At 32.3% G+C, this 14,628-nt stretch overlaps 1 protein-coding gene across 1 annotated transcript; it reads left to right on the top strand.

Annotated features, from left to right (window-relative positions):
* The first annotated feature begins 323 nt into the window (after positions 1 to 323).
* LOC102803493 (macrophage mannose receptor 1-like) lies at positions 324 to 8,465 on the top strand. Its single transcript, XM_006815802.3, has 12 exons — positions 324 to 380; positions 506 to 573; positions 1,010 to 1,110; positions 1,754 to 2,017; positions 2,501 to 2,649; positions 3,655 to 3,754; positions 5,013 to 5,263; positions 5,884 to 6,049; positions 6,679 to 6,918; positions 7,206 to 7,376; positions 7,820 to 7,900; positions 8,167 to 8,465. The coding sequence occupies exons 1-12, from the start codon at positions 324 to 326 to the stop codon at positions 8,463 to 8,465; spliced, it is 1,947 nt and encodes a 648-aa protein (XP_006815865.2).
* The last annotated feature ends 6,163 nt before the right edge of the window (positions 8,466 to 14,628 follow it).

The raw sequence follows: 14,628 nt of genomic DNA, 5'->3' as shown, positions 1-14,628 counted from the left end.
TCGTAGAGTGCTCGACGAGTATATACAAGGAGCGTACTTAGGAATATATATATAATAGCAAAGCAATCAGACTTACAGTTTTCAACAAGAAGTCAAAAATATCACTTTTTATCAAAAAAGACAAAAATAATCATTAAAATTAAAGAATTAAAGATATCATCACGATATGTACAAATCTGAGAGAGGTTCACATTTAGTACCTATATTCAACAAGAAGTTGAAAATATCACTTTTTACCGAAAAAGACAAAAATCATCATTAAAATTAAAGAATTAAATTTGCTGTCAGGTAATCCCTTACACAAACATTAATTGGTACGGAATATGCATTACCCTAATTGCATCTCAGATGATGTAAATGTTGTTATAGTAGCATGTTTAGTAAGATCAATTTTCAACTCAGTGTTCTTCTGTTGCTACCTCAATTATTTTCATAGTGAGATATTGACTCATTTTATACATAAATATGTTTTATCTAATAGTAATTTTCATATTATCATCCACAGATACGATCATCTTCCACTAACCATCACTGGATTGGTCTCAGAGAATACGGCATAGGATCAGGATATGAGTGAGTTTGTCATAGATTTTCCCTTCAATTGTTTACATTAATTGCATATTACATGATTCTTCGTTACAAACATGTTGATAATTGAAGCGTCTATGTTGGTGCAAGAAATTTTCAGTCTCAATTTTGTGAGCAGTGTAATGAGAGGTGTAATTCATAGACTGTATTGCTGTTTCATCCATATGATGAGGAAACCTGCTTCGTAATCTATTCAAGTTTATATTTTTCTCAACCACAGAGTTCTAGTTTGAGTCTCACCATCACAGTTTGCAATTTTGACTATTTTTTTATATAAACGATGTGTATCATCCTGTTTTGTTTTGTGGAGGATGTCTACCTTTAAGAATGGTGGTGACATTTTATTTGTGCTTGCCTAGGTGGTCAGAAATTTTATTTTTGCTTGCCTAGGTGGTCTGAAATTTTATTTTTGCTTGCCTAGATGGTCTGATGGTACAGCCTTAGATTATCAAAACTGGGATGCCGGTGAACCAAATGATTTCAATGGTGAAGAACAATGTGTTAATTTCTATGCACATGATCGTAAGTAATACATTTTTCTGCTAGAATTAGTTTGATTTTGCAGCAATTAAGTGTAAGTGCATGTAGTAATGTAAATTGATAAACTCTTGATATGAAATATGGTGATTTGGTTTTCTTTATTACATATTAGGCCAAAATACAAAAATTATTAAGGTTTTTGGTCACCTATATGTCAGAATTTTCGAAAAATTAAAATAAAAGTTTAGTTTTCATGAAAAATCATACTTTTAATGGCTAAATTAAAATGAAAATAACAAGCCCAACCATGTACATCGATTTTATAAAACAAATTGTTCAGAATTAAGCCACTTCATTGTAACATTTTCAAATTGTGAACACTAATTTTATATAATTAGTACTTGAATAATGTAATTATGTACATGTACTGTAAATTTAACAGAAATGAATTTATGCTAAAAACAATTCGTGTTTATAATCATATGCAATAATCATATTTTCACATTCGATTTGCTCCCTTCAGCAAAAAAAAAGTCCAGAAAGGTACCGAACTGTACCAGAAGTAATTTAAAGTTTTCATTAAGCGTTTTATGATTGGGACTGTGCTGACAAAATTAGTTCGATCCTTAACTGCGTTGAATGACATGCAATCACACCCATTGTTTTTCCTTATATCGATTTACAGAAGGTACCTGGAATGACAAAAACTGTGGTGAGAGAATACCATTCATATGTCGAAAATTTGAGCACATAACCCACCCAATTACACGTATACCAACCACGCCAATGCCTGGACCATGTCCTGGGGGAGGATGGATGGAATATGGAGGAAAATGTTATAAGATATATAGTGGTGATGGGAGTGATTCTTTAACCTGGGAGGATGCTCGAACTGTTTGTAGAGATCTTGGAGGAGATCTAGCTACAATACACAGTCAGGCTTTGCAATGTAAGTTGCCTTACATTGATTCCAGAAACCATGTACATATATACTGAATAAAGTCGTACTGAAAAAGTGGTTTCAATTATATTGGTTATCACGCTCCAATTAGTCTCCCTCAAACATGATATGAAATGTTTTGCCAACTTTTCTTCCAGAATTTATTAATTGTGTTCGCTTAATTCATCAATAATATTTACTGTCAGTTACAATTATGTTTTGGCCACATCCATGTAAATGATTGTAAAACTTTCTAAAACATTCAATTTTTTTGGTCAAGTGTCAGAAAAATGGAGAAAAATCAAATTTTATGAAAAGTCATAATTTGATATTTTTGGAAAAATAAAATAAAAAAAGTTGCCTGTGTCTGCTCATTTTGAAAAACAAGTTGAGCAGAAAAATGTTTTTCTTTGTGCTTACTTAATGAGATATCAGATTTTGAGAAAGACTCTCATGTAATTCCAAATTGTTTACTTTGTATTTTTTAAATAGCATTCTTGATAAGCAAACTACGTTACGTGTCATCAGCATTATGGATTGGTCTGAGTGATATATCTTATCAAAATAGATTCATATGGACTGATGGTACACCTGTAGACTACACAAACTGGGCTGCAGATGAACCCAATGGGTACTATGCAGTAAGTTTTTTTTTTGCATTGTGCATGTTTGACTACATTCTTAACTGTTGTCTTACACATTCCTGGATCGATAAAATTTAAACTTCATGCATACTTATCATTTATGTGTTTCATTCAAATTTACTATGGCTGAATATGACATCATTTTCATCAAAATCAAGCATTTCTCTCATGTTGGAACTAGATCACAGTTTTTAATGAAAGGATTTTCTTCAAACTTCTTGCACATAAAACACCATTGATATCGATGCATGTCATTCTGTTTTGATAGATTGGATTCAAAATGGCAACTGTATGTGTGGTTGCAGTTTAGTTTTAATGATCACTGTTCCAGAATCACTGATGTGCTTTGGCTGATTATGTTTAAACTTCTCACATACATGTACAAATACACCTGCATTTGTTTCTCAGCCTAATTCAGAATGACTGATTGGCAGATAATTACTCAGATCAGCTAGATATATGGAACATACATCACGTTTTACACATCTGATTCAAAATGGCCATTGGGTGGCTATTTTGTTTTAACAAATCCCCTTATCTCTGACATGTCTCTTGTGCACTTATTATGCTCCTGCATTTGTTTTAATTCAAGATGGCCAAATGGCAGCTATTTTTAGTGCTAAAAATTAATTAAAATTAAGCATTTCTGTCATTGCTAACAAGATCTCAGTTGTGTATTGACAAATTTCATTCAGGCTTAATTGGCACATAATTATATATTTAATATACTGTAAAATTAAACATACTTTATTTAATCCAACAAATATACCTTTTTTTCTATATTATACATTCAACTCGTCAAAAATCAGTGAAAATGAATTCCATACAAAGTACTCAAACAGTCTTTTCAGTAAAAATTTGTTCCAGCTAAAATCAAATATTTTACAGTCGTACCTTAAGGTTGCAATAGAAGAAAAACAAATTAGTAATTGATCTGTGTGTGCTTGTGTAGAGTAATTTTGTACATGATGTTTTATTATCATACAATTCTTTCTTTACCAGGATGACTGCGTTGAGATGATGTACATCTCCTCCCATGCTGGGCAATGGAATGACATATCATGTGACAGTGAAAGGGGATACATATGTCAGGGAGATAAAGGTAGACAATTCATCTTTTATTATGAATGCCATCAAATCACAAACATTACCACTAGCCAAATTTTAGAGATAATAGTGTTACTGGTAAATAATAATTGGATGAAATCGTCAAGCATTTCTGCCATTTTCTTGTTTTTGTTTTGTTTTTTATGTCTCTAAAACTTTCAAGACTCCAAATTTGTTATTGCTATTATATAATTTATTTCATGCTTTAACTATGTCTTGTGAATCTTAGCTTATCACTACTTTATTATATATCTTGGATCATAAATCCCAGACTAGACAAGCTTGAATAAGCTATTTCTGTGACCCCACCTGAAACAAAAATATATACTATATTACTATCATTGTAATTACTACTATTATTTTTTGTTTTTTTATTTATTTATTTATTTATTTATTTATTTATTTATTTATTTATTTATTTATTTATTTATTTATTTATTTATAATTTAGTCAATGTATACACTGTTTCTGGTGAAATAAATGTCATTCATTCATTCCATTTCATTTCATTTCAAGCATAATATGATAAATTTGTTAAATTATTATTTAAAATGACACAGTCATTACACAGTTGATATACAAGTCTCATGAAACATACAATGTATATTTAGTGCATGTAAATTGCATTGTTTACTGTGTTGTTTTAAAATAATATAGGGTATAAGCCTGACCTGAGAAAATAAGTTGGTCAAAGTATAAGGGTTTTATCATATTTAAAATCTGCTACACTAAAACTTTTATTTCAAATTTTATAAAGACACATTTTATATAACCCCTAAACATTAATTATGCTTCTAATAAAATTGGAATATAGAAACTGTGGCAGGATGGACTGTATAAACAGAGGCTTATAACTTTGGTTCTGTGTGTGCATGTATGTGTGCAGCCGTTTGTCTGTTTGTTTCTGCATTTCATGAAAAGTGTTTCAAAGTTACTTACTGTTTTAGCTTTTGTTGACCAGAAAGTGAACTTTTGATCCAAAAAATTATACTTAACATGCACAGAATCAAAAACAAAATTGTTGTGAATTTGTATGCTTTAACAATACAATTCTGTAAGTGAATTTTGTGAAAATCGGTCAAAGTGTTTCAAGGATATGATGCAGCAAACATTTTAGCCCTTTTTAACTAAAAATAACACTTTTTGACCCAAAAAACATACTTAACATGCACAGATACAACAACAAAATTAATTGAAAATGTATGCAGGTTTTTTTTCATTGACATGTATATGTTATAATTATTATTATCCAGATGTTGACCCATCAGCTCCTGACCCAACTTATCCTTCTGAAGATGAATGTCAAGATGACTACATCCAAGAGTATCTTGGCTGCTACAAAGTGGTGAAGTCTTCACAGACACATCAAAGTTCTAATGATATTTGTGTCAATGATGGCGGTAATCTAGTCAGTATTATTGATGCATATGAACAAGGTTTCATTGATACATTGGTATTTGATGTTGATAGACCATTATGGATTGGTATGGCATATAATGAAGAGGTGGGTACACTGTGTATTTAATATATTTGTTTACAAATTACTTTTATTTATTCATGAAGACATACATAGATAATAGCAGAGGCAGATACACATGATCAAAGCGATTATTGGAAATCAGTAATTATACTAAATCTGGTGACAATGTACATGTACAAAGATGCACTATGTACACCGAAAATTATTGGCCTAACTAACAATAGACAAACATTATTGTCATTTACGCACTTTCCATGAGTAGATTGCAAACAGTATCACTCACTGGACACCCTCTGTGAGCTGTCTTCAAACAGTATAATTATTTTCTGCACTCCCTCCGGGAATTCATTGCAAGCAGTACTGCTCTCTGCGCTCTATCCGCAAGCTGATTTCAAAAAGTATTGCTGTTTCCACACTCTGCAAACTCTCTGCAAGCCAGTTGTAAACAATATCACTGTGCAATAAGTATGCAAATGCACAGTCTCATCACAAACTCTTTGTATGATAAATGATCGAAGTAGTCACTGCATATATTTTTTTGTTAGGGAAGTGCTCTTGATTAATACAAACAATATATCAATACTTTAGAAATGGTGGGCTCTCGCATCTCAATTGTTCATATTCCCTATATATTGTAATTACAGAGTAGTGAGTACAAATGGATTGATGGGACACCAGTATATTATACCAACTGGGGATCTGGTGAACCAAGTGGTGGTGACGATTCTGGATGTGTACAGTCGACAACTGATGGTTGGGATGATACAAATTGTGCTGAGCTTACTGGAGCTATCTGTAAAATTTATTTAGGTACAGTACTATGAGGTTATTACAAGGATACTGCAAAGTATGCATGAAGACAGTACAGGAGAGGATTGACCAACGCGCAGTGGAGGTCGATGTGACCACATACTGTCTGAGTGCATACTTTGCAGTATCCTTGTAATAACCTTTTTATTATTATTATACATCTTTTCATCCCAGGAATACATCATGGAAATGCCGAAATCCAAAACTTTTAGAACAGATTTAACGAAATACTTTGTGTGGGGTTCAGTCAAACCCTGGGGGCTGCCATGTTTGTTTTTTTATTATTAGAGGGCGCTTACGCGCGTAATCTTTACATATTTGTAATTCACATTTCCTAATATGCTAGGATGAAAATACCCAGTGCAATACCGCAAAATTAACGACACCCTGTAACGTATGGCGTTACGGTTACAATGTTAAACCTTACTGTAAAATACAATTATATATAATAGTTTTCCACATTTAGCTAATAAAATGAACATACAAGAATATCCAAGAAGTGCCTGAAGTACATAAGTCTTATTAGAAACCATTCATAATTATATTGAACAGGAACTTGTGATTAATTCTTATTTAAGTTATATTAAGTATTCCTGTCCATTTAACCATTATCTTTCTTTGATTTACAGCACCTCCTCCAACCACTCCTGAATATGTCGAGGGCCACTGTCCTGCAACATTTGTTAGCTATGGTTCAGATTGTTATTATTTTGGAGGTGTGAACGACTACAAATCATTTTCAGATGGCCAGCTTGAATGTATTAGACTAGGAGCAGATTTAGCAAGTATACACCACCAACAAGAAAATGACTTTGTGTTTGCTTACCTAAATAGTATGGATGTATACTTAGGGTTAACAAGAACTGGAAGTAAGTTACTTTCTACTTAGCGTGTGGATCAAAGATGAAGGTCGAGGTGTATGAGAGGAAAACGTCTGTTCAATAACTATGTCTGTTCAATGTACAATAACTCAAACAGTTTTTGTCTAATTTTTTTTCAAACCTGGAAATTATATAAATCAATTTGGATCCATGTTTTTTAAAATATTGGTTAAATTTGTCTTTTCGCCTGTGTGTTGACATGTTACTGTTTTGGGCATGCATTCTTGACTGTTCTTGCACTTATTAATAAAGACTGTAAATAATGCTTCCTGTAGATGGATGGAAATGGGTTGATGAGAGTGTCTTACAGTATACAAACTGGGCAGTAGGTGAACCTTCTGATAGCAATGGTGAGGAGGACTGTGTTGTTATGCTTCATAACCAAGGCACATGGAATGATCTTGTTTGTAGTGGATATAAAGGATACGTATGTAAACGACCAAAAGGTATCTATCATTTACTCATTTATAACATTTTACCATAGTATTACAAATTTGGTTTTATCGCCATATTGAAAATCCATTCGGGATATAGATTTTTGATATAGCCAATACCAAAATCTAATTCCTTCCAATCTGTGTTAGAAGCTACAGCTTCTATTACAATGGTGCAATGCAAGAGAGGTGATGCGGCTTTTATTACAATGGTGCAATGCAACAGAGGTGATGCGGCTTCTATTACAGCATCTACACATATGAGAAATCTTGAATTGTTGGTTCTCAATTATTCAAAAAGAATGGTTGTAGCTTCTATCAGGGATGCAGCTTTTAATGCAGATTTTATGATAGTACGATTTTGGACTAAAATTTATTTATTTATTGTTTAGCTAGTTGCTAAAAAACACTTGATTTGTTTTTATGTGACTTGATGTAATATTTGTATTATACAGATGGTGACCCAGTTGAATCTTCAACAATAACCAATAACCCTGGTGACCCTGTTATGGATGACCCAGACAGTAATAACAGTGGTAAGATTTCTATTGCATGTCTTCAGTACTTCCAGTTCATGGGAAGTCATTCTAGCTTTCATTGATTTCTTTGGTCTATCAAACCTGCAGGATAATTTCAAAAGTATTTTTATTCATTATCATCATTTGAGAATATGCTGCATTAAACATGTAAGTTTTCAATTTGTATGCTTCTGCATATCCTCCTTGTGCAAGCTCACAATTATGCATGTGGATATCAACTATGCATTACTCTTCCAATACATTAAATATGATTTGTTTTTCAGATGTGAATGTAGCTGGCATCATTCTTGTATGTGAACTAATCATTGTTGCCATTGTTGGAATAGCTTTCCTTGTACGATGGTTTGTGAAGAAACAATGCTACGGTGGCAAACAAGGTGAATTCATGAGTGGCCCAGCAGCGGACTTCAGTAATTCTATGTACGAACCATCAGTAAATTCCACGCCATCTACAATACCTAGTATCAGTGCAATGTCCGGCAGTCCAGTTGGTCCTGTCTATGACAATCCACAACCTGTGCCACAGTATCCAGAGGACACAATATATTTTAGTGTGGCTTGAGTCTATTCTGTGTGAGTCCCACTGATTGATAATTATGTCTATGCAACTTATGATAGGAGGAACAAATACACATGCTGCTTGGTTGTGAAGACCCATGTATCTATTTCACCTTGACAAGAGTTTGTGAATTATCAAAAGACAGATTATAATGTTGTAAAAGTTTCCTTGAGATCTTTGTTTTAAATTGTTCAGTACAAAAGGTAAATTTTTATCTGAGGTTACAACTGTTATGGGAAGTTTACAATTCAAAGTTCAGACACTAAAGTGAATCTAGTACAATGTTGTAAACCAACAATTAAAACTTGCTTACATCTGTGTTGAGAAATATATAATAATACAGCAATTTTTAATTCAGTAAACAGCTCAAATGTCTGTCTTATGGAGTATGTTACATTGCCAGATTGTAACCTAATGTTTTTGCTGGGAAATGATTGACCAGCTTTTTTATATCATTTTGTAGTTACCTTATCATCCATATTGTAGACACGTACTACTGGGTTATTGTTGTGAAAAATGAATTTTTATTTTTGATTACATGTGTTTATAAACAAGTTACAATTTCTGTCCTATGTAGTCCTGAAAATCTACTTAAATTAAAGTTCTGATAGCATCTGATATCCATCAGTGATGCTCAATGACACTCACAGTTACGGTTAGACTTTTCTTTTTAGGTATTGTGAAATGCAGCATTTTTACGAAGTAAAATCACATTTATTGAAGTTATTGTTCATACACATTTTGTAATTTCATTCAGCTGCTTTCAGTCATATTTCTAAACACACGAAACTCAATCATATTGAGAATATAATTATGTTTTGTTTATAATATTTATGTGTAATTGATATTATGAAAATCATTATTGGTGTGCATATGGAATACATATCGTTATGAAATATTCTTAACATATTTCTGTATTCACATGTCAAAATCAGTTGTTTTCAGGTTTCTTCCCCTCCAAAAGAATTTCACAATGCCCATTGATACATGGAAGTATATGCAATAATTTGGCAGGAACAAAATCTCGCTCTCGTTCTCTTGTCAATTTGGATAACATGGCCAGTCTGAAATGTAATGAATCAATAATAAGAAAATGTATACATTCAGGACCTTAACCATCCAACCATATAGATTATACATATTAGGTTACATGTCCATGGCGATTTATTTCGCAATTGGATCAAAGATGGTCGACTGGCAGGCATCTTGTTTTTTTTATGCGGTATCTTGGACGTGTTCTGTAAGTTTTTATTCAAATTTGGCACATACATGTACTTTATACATGTTAGGATGCATGTCCAAGACAAGTTGTTTCAAAATCTGATCAAGGATGGCCGATTGACAGCCATCTGACTTTTTGGCCTGACTACTATATTTCCACAATTTGTGTACCATTTTCATTCATATTTGGCACATACATCATACATATCAGCGTGTTTCATAATCAGATCAAAGATGGCCGAATTAAGGCTGTTTTTATTTTTGGCCATATTACTACTACACGGAACACATGTTTTGATGTAAATAAACAATCTGTTGTATACGCCACTTGGAACACAAGTTTCAAGGACACGCTCGAGACAACCCCTCTGCTTTAATATGACGAGCACAAAGAGAACTTTCAAAAATTTAACGGGGACTGTGTCATTTTCAATGACTTGTTGTAATATGTTGTGGGCATTTCAAAACATAATGGAATTCATCCGTAATTGAATTTGTGTTGCATCTTGTACAGATCCTGTGTTCAACTTTAACCTTTGGCCTTAAGTGCCTGCCTTTCTCAATCATTAAGGGATGGTCACTTATTCTTAGTTTGCATATTCTTTTTCTTATTCCACCGTCCTTAACATTATTTAATACTCCTCTATTTTAAATTCTGTTTTGAATAATTTATATGTTCTTAGTTTATTCTGTTCCCCTGTCCCATCTGTATTTATATTTTTTCCAATTTGAATCATAGTCGGTCTCTAAACGTTTACAAATTTCTTGAATGTTATTTTCATTCCCATTCCAAAAGTTACCCACTTCTTTTTTACCAGTAATTTCTTGCATTGACTTAGCCCATGAGGATTGATTTTCCATCGTACTCATCATTGCCTCATGGACTAAAGTATTTTTGTTGTGCTTGTTCTTAACCAAAATTTCAATAACATTTTCTTAAAAAACAATGACAGTGGGTATCTACGTAATTCTCCTTTTACTGCTAGATTGGTGGATGATTGATTTATAACAACTTACATAATTTTAGATTTAATTTTTCCACTGGTGTTTTGTCAGTATATTTTTCAATTCCCCAAATTTCACACCCATATGTTAGTATTGGTCTAATGACATGGTCAAAAATACTGATCCATGTGTTACATGTTACATCCTTGTTTTACACCCCCGAGTGACTTAAGGTAGAGATGCAGTTTACCTGACAGGTATTTTAATTAATTAGGAAACCAAGATGACCTCCCTTGTCCACAAAACTATATATTTTCGGAAAGCTTATTGTATGAATTTTAAAATTGTTAGTTGTCTGTACGATTGTTGTAACACTGTTCAATGAAAAAACAATGCCCCGACGGTGTTTTGAAGATAAACACATTGTCAATCATTTGTGAAGTTCTGGGATGTGCATTAAAAAGAAGCTGAGATAATTGTTAATTTGCATAACAATTCACTCAGTAAGAAGTTTGCTAATGCTAATAATTAAAATGGCTGTAACAGTTCCAAATTTAAGTGTATTATCGTTTTGTTAAAAGTTAAATATAGTGCATAATATGGAGATCCCGTCATTTCGTTTTTGAGTATGTTCCACTATTCACAATTCTACAAAATGTTAACAGTTATAGTCAAGACTGTTTGGATAATAATAAAAAAAAAACCAAAAAAAAAAAAAACCTGCATCTCTACCTTAAAAGCTCTAGTTAATCCTCCTTTTAATTTTATACTGTAGTTTACATCTTCATACATGCTTTTAATTACATAACAGAAATTGCCATTGATATTGTTTCTTAATAATTTATAATACATCCCTTTACGCCAGACACTTTTTTTTTAAATCAACAAAGCCAACAAACCCTTTCTACAAAATGTTAACAGTCTATAGTCAAGACTGTTTGGATAATAATAATAAAAAAAAAAACTGCATCTCTACCTTAAAAGCTCTAGTTAATCCTCCTTTTAATTTTATACTGTAGTTTACATCTTCATACATGCTTTTAATTACATAATAGAAATTGTCATTGATATTGTTTCTTAATAATTTATAATACATCCCTTTACGCCAGACACTATTTTTTAAATCAACAAAGCCAACAAACCCTTTTTTTTAATTTTCTTGTGCGTTTCATTATTATTGATGTATTTATCTATATTTGTTTGTTTAGAATAAATAACCTGGTCTGAAATCAGCCTGGCATGGGTTTAAGATGTTATTGCACTCAACATAGTTATGAAGTCTATTATTGAGAGGGCTATCCCTCTATAATTATTCGGAATATTTTTATCACCCGATTTGTGCAATGGTTTAATGTAACTTGTACGCCAACTTTCTGGAAATTGTTTAAGTGTTATAATGGTATTAACAAGTTTCATAATTGGTGTAACTAGAGCAGATTGCCCATATATAATCATTTCATTGGTGATTCTGTCATCACCGGGAGATTTCTTTTTTATGTAATCGTTTAATTGCTTTAATTATCTCATCAACAGTAATTTCCCTATTTAATTCTTTATTTGTTTCATTATTTTCTAATGCTTTAATTGTTGTTATAATGGTATTAACAAGTTTCATAATTGGTGTAACTAGAGCAGATTGCCCATATATAATCATTTCATTGGTGATTCTGTCATCACCGGGAGATTTCTTTTTTATGTAATCGTTTAATTGCTTTAATTATCTCATCAACAGTAATTTCCCTATTTAATTCTTTATTTGTTTCATTATTTTCTAATGCTTTAATTTCCTCATCTAAAATTGAATCATTCTTACACCATATTAAATTTTTTAAAATGTTTAATCCATTCATCTTCACTGATACTTTCACTAATATCATTGTTAGATGGTAATGAATTAGTATTTTTTAATTCTTTAATAATGTTCCAAGATTTTGTTGGATTATTTCTTTCACTTCCATTTATATCATTTAATAGTGTCTCTTGATGCACTCTTTTTTCAGTCTAATTAGTTTTTTGTATCCTTTTTTCAGTTGAAAAAATATAGACCTTATGTACGGTTCTCTGGGATGTTTTACTAAAAATTTACCCATGCCAGTTAACTCTCGTTAACATGGCATATCATACCATTTATTTTGTTTGGTGCTTTTTATTATTATTATTATTATTATTATTATTATTGTTATTATTGTAGACTTATATCTGTCTCTATGCTGGCCATCTTCTGTAAACATAACACTCTTCCAATGACTCAATATTGACTCGCGTTATTTCAAATCAACAATACATAACGTTTTCTTAACATTTTAAAGTACCATGGCAACTCAATCGGTTCTAATTCATCTCAATATTTTAGTTAACAGCACATTCAGATTTGTTGGCAAATTTAACATATTAGTAATTTAGTTTTGGATATAATAATCACACTTAAGTATCTTTGTAAGACATGTAGTTAAACCCAAGTGCCAAGAGATTGCATAGTTAGGATGCAATACATCAGGAAACCATTCGCCTGATTGCAATAAGGTGCATCACAATAGCTTTCCTTTGAAGCATGGCTTGTGTATAGTATTTTCACCACAACAATGTGTGACATACAATATGAAGAGAGGGGATCCTTTCTAAAAAAAACAATAGTCTTCATAAAAATAGTCATTTACAAGATTTTAAAATTGAGTCTTTGCTTATATTGGTGATTGTAGAAACATAAACACAAGGTTGGAATCATCCAAAATATTTATATCAGTGCATCATGGAATACGTTTTTGTCATCTCTGTCAGCGAGGGTTTATTTGTTGGTAGGAATTCACAGCTATGAATGGTCGGTGTCAGTGAATCTATGTAAATCGAATGATGAAGTTTGTATATGATACACTTGTAATTTTCTTAAATAACTGACTCGTAGCAATCAACAATATGTAAATCTGTGCACAATTTTTATGAATGAATAATTCGTTGACACTTCCGCGTCATGTCATCAGTCTTGACCTAAATTATTGTAGCTGAAATTAGCCTGTGAATAATCTTAATCTCATAGCTGCACACACAGTGCCATTTGAACACAATTCTGGATAGTGCAGCGATATACAAGTAGGGTTGTGCAAAGTTCTGGATGTTGACTATATAAAATACTTCCATACACTCCAGAGGCAGCCAACCACTGTGTGCAGAAATTGATCTATACCCTCTTACGTTGTGGCTTGAATGGTAGCTCTGATCCCTTTAATACTTCCTCAATTGTTTCACCGTAGAATGAATGGCTGAGATAAATAGTTTCTAGATCAATGTACTCACCAGCAAGGATATGTCATAACAGCAGCATGCGACCCTCCAGCTTGATATTGTTGAGATGGAATGACTGGCTTGGTTGAGGTTGATATGGATGGCGGTTTATCAGTTCTCTTTATTATGTGTGCAATGTTTAGGTCGTAATCATTGTAGTTATTTGACTGCAGTGCATCACTAACTTGTACCTTGTAACTGTGATCTTGTTAGATCGTGTTTCTATTTTGATATAAAACTAAAAAAAAAATATTTTCAGTACACTGGAAAAATGAAGTATATGATAACAATAGAAGAAAAGATAACAGAAGAAATAAGAAGATTATTTGACAAACTTTAAAAATAGTGAACTCCGGGAATTAATTAGTAAGTTTCGTTTAATGGAGATTCAACAAACACTGTAAAGGTGTACATGCTGCATTCTACATCGTTTCGATCCTATTTACTGGCTTCTTTGCCAACCGTGTGTTGTTTCCTTGTCTATTATATAGTTGTTTTGCTTGCAACGATGTGATGGTCTTGATCAGATTCCCGTAACATCGTAGTTTGTTTTTGTAGATGTAGATTTTTAAATCTACATTTGTGTGCACTTCAGGGGATGCCAATATTCAGTTGTGTTGTTGCCGGTTATACATGATTGGCAAAACATATTGTTTTTTTCCGGTAAACTTTCAGTCGATATTATCTCGAATAGGTGTCATCGAATCATCAAAGTAATTCT

The sequence above is a fragment of the Saccoglossus kowalevskii genome, chromosome 21, assembly GCF_978046115.1.
Source record: "Saccoglossus kowalevskii chromosome 21, keSacKowa6.1, whole genome shotgun sequence".
Lineage (NCBI taxonomy): Eukaryota > Metazoa > Hemichordata > Enteropneusta > Harrimaniidae > Saccoglossus > Saccoglossus kowalevskii.
Note: the sequence above shows the minus strand (reverse complement) of the source record. Positions and strands in the feature narration are given on the sequence as shown.

Bases quoted from the DNA above. Each gene is read 5' to 3' on its own strand.
- LOC102803493 (XM_006815802.3), top strand. From the start codon at position 324: ATGCATTACCCTAATTGCATCTCAGATGATGTAAATGTTGTTATAGTA. The intron at 3,755-5,012 runs GTAGACAATTCA...ATTATTATCCAG, and splicing joins CATATGTCAGGGAGATAAAG to ATGTTGACCCATCAGCTCCT. The intron at 6,919-7,205 runs GTAAGTTACTTT...TGCTTCCTGTAG, and splicing joins AGGGTTAACAAGAACTGGAA to ATGGATGGAAATGGGTTGAT.